General features: G+C 36.9%; 1 protein-coding gene across 1 annotated transcript in view; it reads right to left on the minus strand.

The window, feature by feature from the left end:
* cand2 (cullin-associated and neddylation-dissociated 2 (putative)) overlaps positions 1-11,796 on the minus strand; it is a 38,065-nt gene extending 26,269 nt beyond the window's left edge. The window contains exons 1-5 of the mRNA XM_028823998.2: positions 11,433-11,796; positions 6,932-7,075; positions 5,558-5,712; positions 4,479-4,602; positions 3,562-3,818 (exon numbers count right to left, since the gene is read on the minus strand). Of these exons, the coding sequence (XP_028679831.1) occupies positions 3,562-3,818; positions 4,479-4,602; positions 5,558-5,712; positions 6,932-7,075; positions 11,433-11,500 (748 nt within the window). The 5' untranslated portion in view covers positions 11,501-11,796. The remainder of the gene's footprint in view (positions 1-3,561; positions 3,819-4,478; positions 4,603-5,557; positions 5,713-6,931; positions 7,076-11,432) is intronic.
* Positions 11,797-19,418: the final 7,622 nt, after the last annotated feature.

Consider the following 19,418-nt stretch of genomic DNA (forward strand, 5'->3'; position numbering starts at 1 on the left):
TCCTAAAAGCAGAGTTTAAAGAGATGCTGTAAATGAAAGCATCCTGAGTAATCACAGGGCCTGTTGGTTCATATAGCACTGATGCTATGATGTTTGGGTTTTAATTTTGATATTATTAATTAAGCATTATTTATTTTTCAATTACAATGAAAAATTTCAATGAAAATATTTTGTATATGTAAATGCTATCATTAGTGTTGATCAGCAATATTTGTCAAAATTAGTGTTGATCAGCAATATTTGTCAAAGCGTATTTGGCAGCGAATACATTGTGTTTTCCGGTGACTTTGTTTGCTAAATATTTTCATGTAAATTCGCCATTTGGTTGGTTTAGACGTTTTTCCCCAGAGCCCCATAATGCCTTGCAAGGCCAGCATGAGATCTGTAGCAGACATGCACAGAACGTTCATGCATGTATACTGTAAACATGCTCCACCTCACATTTTACACTGCTGCATCATGTGAGTGATGTCACTACGTCATTGGTACTCCAACAGGATCTGAACGTCACATGGGTTAAAAAAAAGAAAAAAATAACTTGCAGTCTTTTCATTTGAGGAATACATTAGCTGACCATAATGAGAATATTGAGTACTGCTGCCATATATATAACACTAATCCCTATGTGCACATTCACTAACTGCCATGCTGCATGTCTAACTTTGTATGCTGGCCGAATGCATGTAAAATTAGCCATGCGGCATGGTGACGAGTCAAAACAAACCCTCCTCCTCCCCAAGTCAGAAAGCACATGAAGACCCCATGAAATAATAACCCTGCTCAGAATTAAGCAGGCTTAGAAAATGGTATGGTATGATATGATAAACATGTACAGTGGAACCTCGGTTTGCGAGTAACTTGGTTTACGAGTGTTTTGCAAGACGAGCAAAAATTTTTAATAAATTTTGACTTGATAAACGAGCGAGGTCTTGCAGTACGAGTAGTATGTATACGCTTTGTCTGCTGAGCGTCATGTGATCACAACTGAGCTAATGGTTCTTTTCTCTTTCTCACTGTGGGATTGTGGGCAATTGTCTCCTATTCTCCATCTGAGTCGGCGTGCCTCACTCATAGAGTCAAAATCCGTACGAGCGTATACTGTTTACTGCAGCATTAGCATTGTGACTGTGTGTGCGCGTGTGTGTGTGTGTGTATGTGTGTGTATGTATGTGTGCACGTGTGTGTGTGTGTGTGTGTGTGCTCGCGTGTGTGCTGTGACGTGCAAGTCCCCGTCTTGCACTCTAAAACACGAAGCTGAGTCTCAGTACTTCAGCAACGCCAGCTTTATTCAGCTTGAAACAGCAACAGCGTGGTTATTTATTGTAGCAGGATCTGCGCTCTCGTATACACAGACACAGCAGTCAGGCAGGGCCCTGCGCATTTATAATGTTCCTTGTTCCTTGTATCACCCAGCGACAGCAGGCGCTTATAGCATGTCCGCAATCTTTTTGGATTCGCTTTTACGGAGAACTGCTACAGCGCTGGGAGACTAGGATTGCTTTGGGACACTCTTCCACGTGTCATCCCGTTGGGTGCAATCCCACAAGAGTTTAGAAACTCACTAACATCAACCATGATTCTTTTCAAAGGTAAAGTGCAGGTTAATTTGTTTTATGTATTTTTACTTTATATTTTGTATTAATCATTTTTATATGAATAGTTTTGGGTTGTGGAACAAATCATCTGAATTTCCATTATTTCTTATGGGGAAATTCACTTTGATATACGAGTGCTTTGGACTACGAGCACGTTTCCGGAACAAATTATGCTCGCAAACCGAGGTTCCACTATTTACAAGGTGTTTCTATCTTCTTGATGAAAAAAGATAGCTCAAACAAAAATGACATTTCAGCTGCGTCTTGGGTTGCGACTACAAACAATGGAATGAGCTAGTCCAATGCCACCTCTGTGGCCCAGCCAATCAGTGCACCAAAGACTGGAATTCTGTGATGACATATATGATGATATATATATATATGTTTTACCTATTGATAGTTGCGACCATTTGTTGCTATTTTGTGGTTATCGTTCTAACTGTGTCTTTGTTGTTTGAGGCTTGGTGGCGCAGTGATCAGCACTGACACCTAACAGCTCCAGTCACATTTTTGACAACAATAATCGGTCCAGCAAAGTTGGCAGACACTTCCCTAACCCTCAGGGATGCTTTAAAGACCATTACACCATTACAATTAACTCAAAATAGTTTAGTTTAACCTATCAAATTGGCTTTAATGCATTTCACCAAGGTCTACAAAGTTCCAGAACATTTCCTTCATTCTGCCAAATGAACTCTGTACAGTTTGCTTATCACTAATTATGATAAATGAAATAATCTATGATGTTTATGTATTATTCTTTTTAAAAGTTTTGCTGAATCCCTCTCAAACCTATAACACATTTATTTAAATTTAGAACCCACCCTATAATTGTAATTTCCATTTGAGGACAAATAAAGCATAATCTAATCTAATCTAATTCAGACATGAAATTCAGGCCCAGGTCTTTAAAATAATACCAAATATTCTTAATCAACCTTCTAGCCAATTTACCATTTATGACTATATCTACTTTTCCTGTTCTTGCTCATTCATGTTTGGTGTGAGAGTTTTGAATACTAGTGTTGGATGGAGAATTCACTATAAAACACTGACTTTATTTATGTGTACTATAATGATACACCATACAATTTTAAACATAAAAATACATTTGTCATATTTTAGATTAAAAGCAATGATTTTTTTGTCATTTGACTGTGTTATAAGTTATTTTGTAGCAATAATGTATGCATTGACATGTCTAAGCTTAACAAACTGAATGCATATCCATATTATTCATTTGGGCGTTTATTTAGAAGCAAATGCGTGGTCTAAAACAATCATAAAAACTGTGCCCAGTTTAAACAAACTTCAATTTATACACAAATTTATGGATTGTACAAAAGAAAAATGTGGTTGATCATTTTCAGTGGTTATTGCTGTTTTTCTTGGTGTTTACTTGATAGTTTGTTTTTGTTTTGTCACTAATGTATATGATGTTTTTTCTGTAGAATTATGTGGATGAGAGTCACTTTGGTATCCTCACCTACAATTCCAAGAACAAACAATCAAAGCAATGTAATAAACATTGTTAAATGACTTGTTTATGAAGCTTAAAATGCATCTTTTTGAAAACAGGAAATTCTCTACATTTTGTGATTTCACAGTTTATGCATATTGTTTTATTATTCTTTTGTATTGGAAGCATTTTCCACAAGTAACAAAATAAGGCCATATCTCTCTATTGGATATTGGGATCTACTGCACACTGTTAGTTATAGTACATCATCATTCCCTTATTTTAATTTAACATAAGAAAACTGGGATTTGCATATTATGACAGTTTTATTTTGCCTTTTTAAGCCTTGTCGATCAGATATAAATTAACTGGTTAGGTTCATTTTATTGAATCCTGGATCTTCAATGGTTTCTATTTATTTACACAGTCTACTATATTACCTTCTGTAAAAGTGAACCCAAAGGTGACTTCACTAATTCTAATTAAAAAGTTTCAATGCGTACTTACCAATCCTGTGTCCAGCTTGTCTACTGATGGCAGCTACGCATTGTATGTATGTGCGTGTTGTTGATGTGGATGCATTTTTGGAGAGTTCTGCAAGGAGATGTTCCATTAGCTCACTGAAGATGGTGCCATTACAGCTGGTGACCAGATGGCTTAGAGCAATGATGGCTCTCTTCCTAACTGCCAGCCGGGAGCTGGTGAGTTGAGGGAGCAAGCAGCTTAGGATGGAAGAGTGATAGGCAACTAGAGTTCCCCCTAATCTACATCAAGAGATTGAATAAGTTAAAATATAAGTTGCTCTGAATAAAATATCACAAAGATTTCATGAGCACAAAATTGTAAAAATAGCTTTCCCACATCCAGCATAATATAAAACAACCTTTCAGTAATATTCAAATAAGGAGCTACTGGCACTTTCACTTATTAAAATATAAATAAACATGTCAGCAAGAAACAGTACAAGAAAACAGTTGAACAAAATAAGTTCTATACTTTGTGTGCATTCATTAAGAAATCATTTTAAACAGTGTTTTTAAGAATTTCAAATTCATTAATAAATAAAACAGTCCAGTTGATATGCATTTGTGCGTGATCATTCAAAGAGGATAAATGTTTCAGTATTGTAGCTGGCATGCAATTCAAGGTTTCATTTATTTTCCTAAGGCAGTTCTCTGATACAAAAGAAATGTTTTCCATCCCACCTTGCTCCATTTTAAACAACTGAATTCATCTATTTTCATATTTAGTAAATGAGCACGGTAGTTTTAAATTTTAATGTTTGACAGTTGACTACCCGAGACCAATGTAGGATGTTGAATAAAAACAGGTAAAGCTTCTATATGAAATTCTTTAGAGTATTTGTGAAATTACCAAATTCCTCCCCGCTAGTTTCATAGAGTCTCACATTGCACTGTGTTTACCTGCTCAGCATGTCAGCCAGAATATCTAGTGCCTCCAGCTGCACAGATACATCCTCCTGTTTTCCAATAGCGCCTGTCAACTGTGCAGCAATTTTTTTGCACACATTTGTAGTCAGAGCTGAGCCTACAAAAGAAAGGGAAAGGGAAAATAATGAAGTATTGGCAACTTTTCATTATTACTTTTGAAAGCACATTAAAAAAAAAACAACAACAACATTGCTGTTGGGGCTGCGCCTATCATTTCCCACTTTCTCTTGCTCCAATAATCTGGACATCCCCTTATCAGATAAACATGTATATGCATATTTTACAACATGCTTCTTTAAGGCATACAAACATTACATTATTCAGAGAAATTTTATTTTGACAAATTTTATATATATATATATATATATATATATATATATATATATATATATATATATATATATATATTGCCTCACCTCAAAAATTAACCAAAGCATTATGAGTAATAGACAAACACATGTATATGTACTGTATATATTGTTTCTTTATTTTATTCATTATTTACAGCACCCTGGAGATTTTCACATTCTATTTTTCTACAACATTGATTCAAAGTGGATTAAATTTGGATTTTTTTGTCACTGAACAACAGAAAAAGACTTTAATATAAAAGTGAAAACAGATCTCTACAAAGTGGTCCAAATTAATACTGTGTGACCATTAGCTTAATCTTATTCACCTTATTCTGCCTGTTCTTAGTCATTTCTGAGAATGAATTTAATAATTTGGTGAGCTTTTCACCATATTAAATTAAAAACTAATGTAATTGTGTTGTTCAACTACACACATACAGCAACAGCAGTATTAAGTATATTATCTTGGAAAAGTGAAAAACATAGATGATAGCATTATGCTATGTATAGAGAAGTCCATAGATGAACAAAGCTGCAATTGAGTGTTAATTGTTAAAAAATCACAATTAGGCTAAATTGGTTCACAAAGCCCCTGGGTCCTGTACTAAAAGAGGAAAAAGGAATCAGATTAGACACTAATTGGCATACCTATGTTATAGACAGGTGTAGATTATCATTCCCCAAACATGCTGTGCTTACCAGTGGATGGTGGTGGGAGCTCAGCAATAACTGTTTTAAGACCTATGTTGGAGATGTCACGTAGTTGTTCTTTATCTGATAGCATGTTAGTGCAAAGTGTATCCACAATAGTTTCTACCTGATATTCCTTCACCTTGCTGATAAGTGGGCCCAGGCTGTGGACAGAAACATACATTATGAAAAGCACACAGGACTCTTCACAGCCCTGATGTGTTTTTTCTTTTTCTTTCAGGAAATCCTGGCTATTGTGTGGCTGTAGGCAAACAAATTTTACTCTGTAGTGACCACATTAAGCACCTGTTAACAGAGCATAAAGATTGAAAAAATAGCTTTCCCAAAATTAAACCTATATTGTCTGTATATTTCAAAGCTTTAAGGTCAACATGGGTGCACACTGTTTGTAAATTAGAATGACACTTGATCACATTGATATAATTTACTGTAAATGTGATAGATAGATAGATAGATAGATAGATAGATAGATAGATAGATAGATAGATAGATAGATAGATAGATACTAAATACATACCATTAAATAAATAACACTATAACATAAAAAACTGAAAATAATTAATATAGATAGATAGATAGATAGATAGATAGATAGATAGATAGATAGATAGATAGATAGATAGATAGATAGATAGATAGATAACCATTAAATAAATACCATTAAATAAATAACACTAACTATAACATAAAAAACTGAAAATAATTAATTTAAAAATGTATGTAGGAACATAAATTTAAAACCATCATAACTGTGAAATTCATTTAAGCATGTAACTATTTAAAACTCTGACTCGATCATGCTATTAAAATCTTTACAGACACTGCAAATGCAAATGCTACCTTATTTTCTGTTTTTTTTTCAGTTGGCAGAAGAGTGCCTAAGTAGGAAGGTAACTTTCATTACCACCTTTGATGGATCTGCCCTGCTCCTTCACCTTGATATTCTAGAATCTAAAGTTCAGTTTGTTATCTAAACTTTACTCTGTACTGTGTTTCTCCTTCTGTTTTCATGTTATAAAAAATACAGAAGTATGTTAGTATCCAAAGGCTGCCACTGTGCATGGGGTTAGCTCTGCTCTCTCTTAAATCCAGTATACCGCCCTTGAATCCAACGTTCACTTGTTTTCTGTGTGGAAATGTGCATGCTATTCCTGCGTCCGCAGGAGTTTCACTCATGGTACAGGTTTGCTTCACCTCCAATTAGCTGTTGTGTGAGTGAATGTGTGTGTGTGTCTGTGTGCCTTGCAGTGGTCAGATGCTCTGTCCAGATTTACTAAGAGTACAGTCAACTCAAGAGTCATTATTTCTTTAATCAACTACATACAATCATAACATTTAGACAAACATATCTGATCATCTTACCATTTCACTGCCAAATTCTGCACTTCTCCATTCTTGTCCTGTAGCAGCTTCAGCAGCATGCTGACCACTTTCTTTTCACTATCTTCATCTAGCTTGATTGAGTCTTTCTGGAGCTCAATCATCAGATCATTGGTGGCCATAAACCTGTAAAAAGCAGCGTCATCTACAGAATATAATTTATGCCTGAATCAATACATCTAACTTTCTGAACCCATTTTTTATTGTCTTGGAGGTTTAACAGTTTACCTACCAGTATTGTATGCTGACATTGTGATAATATATTCTTGCTGCTTAACCTGTAATGCATGCCTTGGCAATATGGGGGGGACTTGGGATGACATTAATAATGCATAGCAATGCATAAAACATTAGACCACATATTCTAGGAACATCTACACTTTAACCATTTTGGGCAAAAATATTTGTATACCTCTCAGATAGTCTTGGCTTTAAAACAAGTCTTAACCCTTTAACAGCAGTATCCGGTGAAAGTTTACTTGGAAACATCTGTTGTAATCCCCTATAGAGTATCACACTACTTTATAAAGACCTGTTCTGCTCGACTGAAACAATCCCAATCTCTTTATCTATAACCCAATAAGAAAGTGATGCTCTATACAGTTTTAAATTTGAAAAATAAAATTCTCCTTATAAGAATCTGCTCATAATTTTTTCAGATCTTGGCAAGATTTCATTAATGTAATTCATTCTAATGAAACTTTTTTCTTATTTGTTGAATTATTTTATTTAGAGAATCATTTTAGATGGGGCTCTGTAACTGTATGGCTCTCTTCATTGTGTGGAGATTGATAACTGACTTTCATGGATTGTTTCTGGAATGCGCTGTTACACTTTCTATGTTGTTTTAAGTTGATTGAGTTGTGATTTGTTTCTTAAATAAAAACTAATAAATAAATAAAAGTACACCTATAAGAAAGAATAATTAAGAAGGCCTATACAATATCAGGTATAAATCAGCAGAGGTTATTCTTAAGCTTTACAACTCACTTGAAAGATCACATCTGCAATATCAGTTTGTGTTTCTAACACAAATAAGTTATAACGTCACTAAAGAATGTCCAGAGAAGACCAAACACACTGAGTCTAAGGAGACCAGCTATAAGAAATGATTAAATGAGCTCAATCAGATGCACGATTTAAGCAAGGTTAAAGACAGACATGATAGACGTGTTCAAAATAATTCAGGAAATTAGAATGGTGGATACCAACTATTATTTTAGAATGAGTCTTTCAACTCTTAATACTGGGAAGCAGACTGGAGCTGATTAAGAGTACATCTCTCACAAACACTAGAATTATTTTCTTTACATCAAGAACCATACATACAGTATGTGGTAGTGTACTGGGTAGTAGATTTTGAGGGGGATTTTATCATAATTAACCAGGAATAACAAGCCATGTACGGCTGAATGTTCTGTTCTAAAGAAAATGTTTCTTATGATATTTTGTATATACATACCACGCAACCATAAACATGATATATTTTAATCTATAAAATCTAGACTCAATCTAATAAATTAACCATATTGCATTTTACACATTCCATTGATGCATTATTTTATCAGTTTTTAGAGTAGTTTGGAAAAAGTGGGAACAGAACAGAAGAACTGAATTAAGAAAATACTCAATACAGTACTGATGAATTAACAGAAGGGTAATTGTTCACTGCTTCTTCATTTTTAGTGCCTTTCAACACATACGTTACCACAATAAACTAAAACAGCACAGAATTCAGGTACTGTGATGTACTGGTTAAGTTACTGGACTGCAAACCCTGAATTTGGGGGTTCAAATCCTATCACTGTGTGACCCTCAGCAAGTCACCCCACCTGCCAGGGCACCAACTGGAGAAACAAGAGGAATGTAACCAATTGTATCTTGGCACACATGTGTGCTTGGGGAACAACTTACAGGATACCCCGGACCAACTGAGGGTGCTAAGCAATAATGGTATCTCTTTTTCTTTCCCCTCTGCAGAAAGGAAGATTGATGTGCCACCATCTATGACATCACTTCTAGGGCCAGCCCATCTGTGTCTGCCTCTTTCTCCCAAAAATCACCATAAATGAAACCACCTCCATCTTGGGGCAGACTCAACCTGAACAACAGGACTAGTCTGACCTTGCATTAACACGCATTTTCTTTAGCGCCTTTCGCACTCTTTACAATATAGAGGGTTTATCTTCGGGTGCCCCAGATCCTTCATGAGCTCTTTTGTGCTTTATTACAATCTCAAATGTTGTAAGTTACCTTGGATAAAGGTGTCAGCCAAATAAATAAAGGAACAAAAGGAAGTTATTACAAAATGTAAAAACAATGCTCAGTAAGCATAAAATGAACAAGAACGTTAAAAATAAATAATACACCCTGAAAAAAGTTTAAACAATAATGCAAATGTTACTGGAAAAATACTAAGGTGAAGCTAATGTGAGAAATTCATGCTAAATAAAAATGATTTAAAAAGAAAAAAATTCAAGATTTAATTTGATTTACAACAATTTTTAAATAATGTTTGAGTACTACAGGCAATTACTTATGACACTGAAATATCTGTTTGGATATGACACACAATCTTGAGAAAATGGCACTCATGCTTTGATTTCAGCTGAAAATTCAAATGAGCCATTTGAGATGCCATTTGTTTAGGTTATACTCCAAATGGATACTGCTAGTGTGGAGATTTCTACACCCTGAGGTGAGCCAATCAAACCCTCGATAAGTAGCAGGAATATTAGGAAATATGATGTTGAATTGTTAATCCCTTAACATACAGCACCCTTCATTTCTTTAAAACATGATTTCACTCAAGAGGGTACAGGTTTGCCTGGAGGAGCACCACTAACAAGATTACTATCCCATGGTAGAATGTATCCAACATTGTGAAGGAATAGCGGCTAAAATTAGTGAATTCCTAATAAAGTAGTACTGACTTGGAATCTGATAATGATTTTTTTTTAATCAAAACGAATCATCTGGTATTCTTACTTTTTCTGTTTAAAACTGAAAATCAAATTTCACGAGCACTGTTAATTTCATACAGGATATGTTTATTCAGTAGAAAATAAATGACTATATCCTAAATTACATAATAATGAAATTTCATAAAGTTGGCGTAAAAAAAATCTAAATTAAGCTTGCTAGGTTGTTGGCATTTACAGAATGTTCTCATCAATTTATATCTGTGTAAAGCTAATCTAAACCGTTTTGGACATTATGTACTACATAACATGAATTAACTGTAGCCTAATGGCTAGGTCTGAGTGCACAAGGTTGCCTATTCAATCCCCATCCCTAATTTACTGCATGACATTAAATGATTTAATCTGCACAGTACTTGTTAAATGATCTTTGGACTATTAAATGATCTTTGGATGATAATTAATTAGAAAGGTGCTATATAAAATAAAACTCACGAATTTGTGGAATCCATTTGCCTATAGTGGCTATTGTATTTAACTATATACTTTAATTGTTCTGATTTAGCAACAACTCTCTGCTAGACCCAGTGTGGATCATTTAAACTACCAGTAGTCATACTGTAGAAAAAAAGAAATCATTATACTACTGTTGGTTTGGATAAAAGCAAATGTTAAATAAACTAATTTTAATGCTTCCATCATAATATTTGCCTCCACTGCAACGAAAAAGGTCTTTAGATTTGTTTTACATAAAGCACATAAATTTGGCAATGCCTGCGCCTTTCATATTTGTCATTTATGTAGTGCCTGTCATGTTTATCTGTAGTATGTATGCATCTTTCTAGCACATATTTTCATTATCCATCATAATCTAGTTAGAGTTTGGGACAGAATGGCATAGGTTAAAAGTAAAACGCTACTAAATGAACGCTGTAATTTAAATACATTCAGTTTTACCAAGCGAACTCAATACATTAAAGGTATCCCATTATCTGTCTATATAGTGTAATATTTAATTGTCCTTTTAATTGTTCTGACTTTATATTTATTTTACTGGCTGTACATCGTGTCTTTACTGCATTCCACATGCCATTTCATAGGTTCATATTGTACTGTAAAGTGTTTGCCTACTCAAAGGGTTATACAGTAGTATTTACTATAAAAAGTGCTCTATCTAATACAGACTTCTATCGGAAACTGATTCACAACGTTACTGTTAAAGAACTAAAAATGACTGGGTCTGTAGTTACAATAAAACATCTTACAATCCTCACACAATCAGAAGATATTTTCTTTCACCTCAAGTGTCTCATTAATTTACAAGCAGGGTAGTCCACTTTTTCCTGAAAGTTTCCACGAGCTACATAGCAAATTATATGGATTGTACGTTACTGATATAAATATGACGCATGCTCTGTGCCCCACCTCCCCGTATAGAGAAACTCTGAAATTTAGCGGTCGTGTATGGGTACAGAAGGGGGGGCTCCACGTCCAAGCCACTGCCTTATAAAAACATCCCTCATGTTCATGCAAAGGAAACAACCGCTGAACAGCCCTCTTACCTAAAATCTTTGTCAGTGGATGTCATTTTTTCCAGCAGATTGGAGATAAGATATGACACATTGGCCATCTTGCTGTTTTTTTCAGTGTTGCTGCTTCCTATCTAACTATTTTAACAGTAATGATAATGATGATACGTTTTATAACTGAAAATAACACCGGCAGCGTTTACATTAATAAACGGGCTAAACAAACCGTCAGTGACGCTTTTATTTAAGAAGTCGCAGGAGAACCTGATACTTTGTAGTCGGATGATAAAAATAGAATTACATGAGCAGAGTTGGGTGGCACGCCACCTGATGGCTGCAATGTGGCCATCAAGCGTGTTTACTCGGAACTGATCTGAGGGTTCTCGCGGTCGTCTTGTGGAGGCACGCGCCAAAAACACATGCGCACACTAAATACGAAGGAGGAGGTTGGGAGCATGCGGCCATCATTTTATCAGCATTGTTGAAAAGGGTATCACTGCAGCCAGGAGCCGAACGTCGAGTGGGAGGGGCAAAGTCTAGTGGGAGGGACTACAGTGTCATAGTCTGTTGACATATGATTGGTCTTGACTTAAGTGAATCGGAAATCTCTGTCATTGCGCACAGGACCGAATTTCTGGCCTGAAATCCCAGCCCAGCATTCGCCTGGGCAAAGGTTATGCTAAAATAAATACATTTATCGTATTTTTTGGTCTTTATTCTTGTGTGATCAATTGATTCACGTGTAAAAAGTAGAATGATGCACAGATGTTTTGGCCACCTGGCAGCTCAGGCTAACGATGCGAGTCGTTCAAATAATGTAAACGCTGTTCCCTTTTAATGGGAAGGATGTGCTGCATTTCAGCTGTCATCTTATGAATCTGAAGAACTGTCTGCAAAGTGTATTGCATCTTCAAGCCGAAATCCAAAGCAGTAGTTTACTAGAATGTTGCTTGCTCGCACGTATCAGGACTACTCGATATTCCAGTAACATGACGTTATTGGAGACATAAACGGTAATATTAACAGAATAGGAATGCGAATGTCACTGCATTCTTTTTAGGCGAGATCGGTGACGGCCTGAAATGAAGATTAAAATTGCCGAAAGTGAAATAGAGAATAGAAAGTGATAAAATAAAATAAAGACAAATTGAAGGAATGAATTGAACACTAAACGTTGAGAGCGTGGAATGAAGAAAATGTGAAATGAAAAAAGGGAACCCAGTGCTTTGAAACAGAAGGCGGGGCTGATCGCTTTGCGCCAGTTAGCTGACTTTAAGAGTAAAATCTGAGGGCATGTAGTTAACGCTAGAGCGTGCACTTCAACTCGTCCACTGCAGCATGCAATGGAGATAAAAAAAAAAAACTCAACATGAAGTAAAGTTTAAAAAACGACGGTTTGAGATCAACATCACCGCAGGCTGGCTGTTCTTCGTCTAGGTCTGGGTTTTGGGAACATGGCTTAGCTCTTCTTACAGTGTATCCTGTGAATTTGGTTTAAATTGAATATTTAAATCGTATACTGTATTTTCCCTGTTATATAGAGTAAAGCTGTGAAAACTTCATACTATTCATCACATACTTGTATTTTGACAACTTCATGTGTAACAAACTTTTATTTTGAAAACTTCATCCTACACGTCAAATATGTCCCCGCCCACTCGACATTGCCCCTCCTTGTCAACATTGCCCCGCCCATTCGACATTCGGCTTCTGGCTGCAGAGAAACATACAGTACTTGCCATTATTTGGAGTACAGTATTTAGATGGGTCTTGGAGCGGAGCTCTGGAAGTCTGCAGTTAGACTCTATTTGGGGGACATCAGTGGTCGTAAACATTTGAATCATCCATCCATCCATTTTTCAACCCGCTGAATCCGAACACAGGGTCACGGGGGTCTGCTGGAGCCAATCCCAGCCAACACAGGGCACAAAGCAGGAACCAATCCCGGGCAGGGTGCCAACCCACCGCAGCATTTGAATCATGATGCTGATTGTTGATTCTGTATTTTATTTTAAAAACATGAGCAGTATTTCTAGGCAGATTTAAAAGAACTTAATAACATGATGTAGCTCTCCGCGGGTCCAAGTCCAGATGATTACAATGCATTCATGGTATGAACCAAACCGAAATATTTTGAAAACTTAATGTTTATTATTAAATGATGAATCGTGTCAGGCAACGTACACGGCCAGCAAATATGGTAACGTGTTACAGCACAATTCTGACTGACTTAGTTCTGTTATTAAATAGTGAATGCTAGCTCACCTCATAAACTAACAAAAATAATAGTCAAGCCAAGTCAAGTGGCTTTGTTGTTATAGCATTCATACACAACATTGCAGCATACAATGACATGATGAAACGTTCTCGAGGACTGCAGTACAACATATACCGTACATTAAGACAGGACAAGGGCAAGATAAATGTAGAACTCCTCTAAATGTAGGGTGTCTGTTTGTCCATTATTCCAAAAAATTGTAATCACAAAACATTAGCACTCTTTTATGAATCCTATACCAAATGGAGTATTAATGACATACAGTATGCACTTTATGGTGCACTGAAAAAGTTAACATTGAGGTCTACGTTGATTACTTAGAATACAAACCATTTTAGACTGGTAGCATAGCTAGCACTACACTATAAATAGATAATCAAATAATAGGTTAATGAACAGACAGTAATGAATAACTAAATACGTAATAACAACTAATAATAAAAAACAGTTTTATCAAACATACTGCATGTAAATATCCTACTCGGAGCAAATCTGAGGGGAGGTGGGCAGCATAGAGTTCAGAATCCAGACAACCAAGGGGTAGAAGCTGTTGCAGAACGTCCCACAATCTAAAGATGTGCATGTTAGGTGAATTGGGGTTGCTAAATAGGCCTGTGTGTGATGTTCCTTTATTGTTCCTGATGCTTGTACAGCTACACCACAACCTTGCTCAGGATAAGTGGGTTTTCAGGATAGATGGATGCAATAACCATAAAAATTTTACTTATTTTTCTTCCATCAGTGTTTGGAATGGCCAGAGCTTCTTAATGTAGAGCACAAATTAATTTCTTCTTTATTCCTTCTATAAAAAGCAATCCAATGGTAGTACCTCCCACTGGGCACACACACATGGTGCTTCTTTACCACATTCAGAGATATCAGCATCATCATCATATCCCGGGGCATCAGTAATATGATTTCCACTTCTGACTAGGTTTACACAAATAACTTCTTAAGCCCATGTGGGATCAGCAATACCATGGTAGGCACCTATTACCATGTGAACACACATAAAATTATTCTTTGTACTATTACACTTTGATTCATTTAGTGCTTCTTATTAACTATGACCCTGGCCCAGGATAGATGGACGGATTATTATAAATAAACGTAGCATATTTCATGCATAAGATGCAGTTCAAAACAGCACAATACTAATTAGTTTTAAATGCATACAGATGTAAAGAAGACATGCAATGTTTTCAGGAATGGGAAACCATTGTTATAGCATGTGTACTTTTACAAAATGCCCCTTACAAGCAATTCATTTTGGGCATTACAATTACCAAACACAAAAAAACTTGTGCACTTATACCCAAAGAAATCCATGCAAAACAATATCTGATTAGGTTACCTTTGCAAAAAGCCTTTATTAACACCTTTGATCATAAAAAGGTAGAGAGCCACTAGCATACTACAGACAGGGATGGCATTTGCCATCATTGCTAGACATTATGGATTAAGCCATTTCACTATGTCTTGACTGCAGGCAAGGATTCAGCAGATCAACAGGATAGACATCCAAGATCTTGTTGTCTTCAAGTGACCATGCCAGAACAGGACATCTAAGACTAACCTATGTGAGAGACTGTTTGAAATCTGCCCCTTGTAGTGATGAAACCGCTGACAGAGTGACTCCCTATATACAGTATGCCAATGGCGAGTAACACCATCAAGCCCTTCAATTGGAATAGGATGAAATCCCAGATCTTAGATTCATAGGCTCATTGGCTGTGTGCACCTTGAAGGACTGCCTTAACAGCATCATAGGCTCCCTGGCAAAGTAGTGTGCTAGGGCCCTTACTTTCATAGCAAAACAGAAACAAATATAGGCATCAGAAACACTGTGGACCTCTATGCTCCTGGGGCCCTCAGCTAGTGCCCATTGTGCCCATATGTTAAGCCGTCCCTGTGCACCAGAGGTATCAAATGGTGGTTGCTGCGAGAGACGATCATGCAAGGTAGTGAAGGAACTGCAAGTCAACTGTTGTTCAAATCTTTACTGTTTTCCTGTTGCTGTAGTTTTGCTTTTCTGTCATTCTTAATTCTGTTATTTCTTCAATGAACTTTGAAATTTCAGTTCTACGATCAGTGTTGCTTTTCTTTTTCCCATTGCAGTATTATATCTATCTATCTATCTATCTATCTATCTATCTATCTATCTATCTATCTATCTATATATATATATATATATATACTAGCCACCCCCCACGGCTTCGCCTGTGTAGTAATGAAACAGGACAGTGAGGAGGGCCCAGCCCAGCTCTCCACTCCTGACGTCACTCTTCCCCCTCCCCTCTGCCCGAATATATCGCCCCTGCAAGTGAACTATGATTCTTAGCGCAATGAGAGAAGTCACAAAATCAACTGGAATGTTCAAGCAAATTATAGAAAAAAAAAAAGATCTAAATCTAAGTATTTCTCTCGTTCGCTAACTAAGTGGAGTTAAGGTTATGCCCCGAGGCAGATGCGTGAGTGAGGACGGGCCCACCCTCTCTCCGCAACCTGATAAGTCTCTCTCGGATTCGTGCTAATAAATCGGTACTGCAAGCGAACTGTGATACGCTTAGCGCGATGAGAAAGTCACAAAATCAACAGAACGTTCAAGCAAATTATAAAAACAATCTAAATCCGAGAAGTAGCTCTCTCGTGAAAAGCAGAATGACATACAATCGGGTCTAAAAAACTATAAGAAATTTCACGCTTGGACCACGAAATTTTTAAAACCATTTCTTAGTGAGCACCTGTGGGCCAAGGGTAGCCTACATTCCAAATTTCAAGTCCCAAGTCCTCATGATTCGGGAGATTTTGTGATGAGTGAGTCAGTGGTATTTGGCTTTTATAAATATAAAATATGTATGTATGTATGTATGTATGTATGTATGTATGTATGTATGTATGTATGTGTGTGTGTGTGTAATAATAATAATAATAATTAATAATTATTTACATTTATATAGCTCTTTTCTCACTGCTCAAAGCACAAATAAATTTTGCTAATGTAAAAAGAGTAAAAGGAAAATCATTTAAATGCATAAAAAGCTATAAAGATTAAGTTAAACATTTCTAAAACTATTACCTAGTTAACCTGCATGTCATGATCTTATAGTCTTCTGTCTATTATTTCTAACAATAGCTATGGGCCAATAGAGATTAAGAAGAAAAAGAAAAACCACATATAAAATCTTCAACATGCTGAAAATATACCTATGGGGAATCTATTTATTACATTAACATTAAGAAGCCATGAGTGGCATGGTAGCATGGTGGCACAGTGGTAGTGCTGCTGCCTAGCAGTAAGGAGACTAAGATTCATATCCTGGGTGCTCCCTGTGTGGAGATTGCATGTTCTTCATGTCTGCCTGGGTTTCCTCTTGGTGCTCCTGTTTCCTCCCACAGTTCAAAGACATGCAGGTCAGGTGAACCAGAGTTTCTAAATTGCCCTTAGTGTACGTGTGTTCAACCAGCACTGGGCTGGCGCCCTGTCCAGATATTGTTTCTGCTTTGTGCCTGATGCTTGCTGGAAATAGGCTCCAGCTACCCTGTGACTCTGCTGAGCATAAGCAAGTTTGGAAGATGGGTGGATGGATGTAAATTAACAACACCAGTTCACTTTAACAGCAGTAAAAGGAGCACAAGAGATGAAGCTGGATGTGGCTGGCACTAGGTTATTTTGCACCCTAGGCCAAGCTTATTAGTGCGCCAACCGACTGTCTGGTAGCTAACCCGTGTGGCTGGGTCAACACTTATAATATTTGCCCTAGGCGAATGCCTAATTCGCCTTAATGGTGTGGCAGAAATGAGAACGTTGAGATGAAATTGTGGAATTACAAAAGAGGACAGAATAAGAAATGAAACAATCAGAGGTACAAAAGAAGTGGAAAGAGATACCTAAGAAAGCACAGGAAACTAGGTTGAAGTATTATGGGCATGTCATGAGGTGAGACAATGAATATGTTGACAAAGGAGAGATGGAGATGGAAATGTGGGGAAAGAGAAAGTGAGAGAGGCTGAACCAGAGGAGGGTGGATAAAGTAAAATAAGATTTGAAGGAAAAAGGTCTGACTGGGAAGGAGGTGCAGGACCGAGCTGTATGGAGAAGCTTGATCAGGCACATTGACCCTACACAGAAGTGAAAAACGGTCACAGGTGCCAGAGCCAAGTATGGAGGCATCCAGTTTAAGGTAGCAACCAACACCAGATGAGACATCTGTCCATTGCAGAGCCTGTGTAAAGATACACTTCCACAATAAGTGCAAAACAGATTCAGGTTTAAGACTGTAAAAGGGACACTCCTTGATGCTACAGTCCTACAGTTTTGATGTCACTACACTGGTTACCTGTGTCATTCAGAATTGACTTTAAAATTCTGCTTATGGTTTATAAAGCTTTAAATAATCTCACCCCGGCTTATATATCGGAATGTCTGACACCTTATATTCCAAATCGTAACCTCAGATCCTCAACTGAGTGTCTCCTTAGAATTCCAAGAGCAAAACTTAAAAGAAGTGGTGAGGCGGCCTTCTGCTGTTATGCACCTAAAATCTGGAATAGCCTGCCAATAGGAATTCGCCAGGCTAATACAGTGGAGCACTTTAAAACACTGCTGAAAACACATTATTTTAACATGGCCTTCTCATAACTTCACTGTAATTTAATCCTGATACTCTGTATATCTAATTCATTATAATAACTATTCATTCAAAATCTGTACTAACCACTACTCTCTCTTCTGTTTCCTTTTCCGGTGTCCTGTTGGTGGTGGCGTGCGCCACCACCATCTACCCAAAGCACCATGATGTTCCAACAATGATGGATGGATTAAAAGCCAGAAGTCTGTATGACCATCAGCATCAAGTGACTCCGTGAAAAACCCGAACTACAAAGAGGACTATTTCATTTATGTTAGGTAGAATGCCCAAAGGGGACTGGGCGGTCTCGTGGCCTGGAACCCCTACAGATTTTATTTTTTTCTCCAGCCTTCTGGAGTTTTTTTTTTGTTTTTTCTGTCCACCCTGGCCATCGGACCTTACTCCTTTCTATGTTAACTAATGTTGTCTTATTTTAATTTCTTATTTGTCTTTTATTTTTCTTTTCTTCATTATGTAAAGCACTTTGAGCTACTTTTTGTATGAAAATGTGCTATATAAATAAATGTTGTTGTTGTTGTTATTTGGCATTGAGTATTTCACTGAAACAAACTAGCTTAGATATTATTATTTTATTGCTAAATTGTTATGTATACTCATATTCATAGAAAATAAACTGAACACAAATTCTTCTTCTTCTTTCTGGTGCTCCCTTTAGGGGTCGACACAGCGGATCGTTTCTTTCCATATCTTCCTGTTCCCTGCATCTTGCACCATTACACCTACCACTTTCATGTCCTCTCTCACCACATCCATAAACCTACTCTTAGGCCTTCCTCTTTTCTGGCTTTTCCAGCAGCTCTGTCCTTAGCATCCTTCTGCCAGTATACCCAGCATGTCTCCTCTTCACATGTCCAAACCAATGCAATCTCGCCTCTCTGACTTTGTCTCCCAACCGTCCGACCTGATCTGACCTTCTAATATACTCATTTCCAATCTTGTCCATCCTTGTCACACCCAATACAAACTTTAACTTCTTTAACTTTGTCACACCCTCTCATTCTCCTGTGTTTTGGCCAGTGCCACCATCTCCAACCCAAATAACATAGTTGGATTAGTGGGTCATAAACAATAAACTGAACATTGGCCATT

The sequence above is a fragment of the Erpetoichthys calabaricus genome, chromosome 18 (genome assembly GCF_900747795.2).
Source record: "Erpetoichthys calabaricus chromosome 18, fErpCal1.3, whole genome shotgun sequence".
In the NCBI taxonomy this organism is placed as follows: Eukaryota; Metazoa; Chordata; class Cladistia; order Polypteriformes; family Polypteridae; genus Erpetoichthys; species Erpetoichthys calabaricus.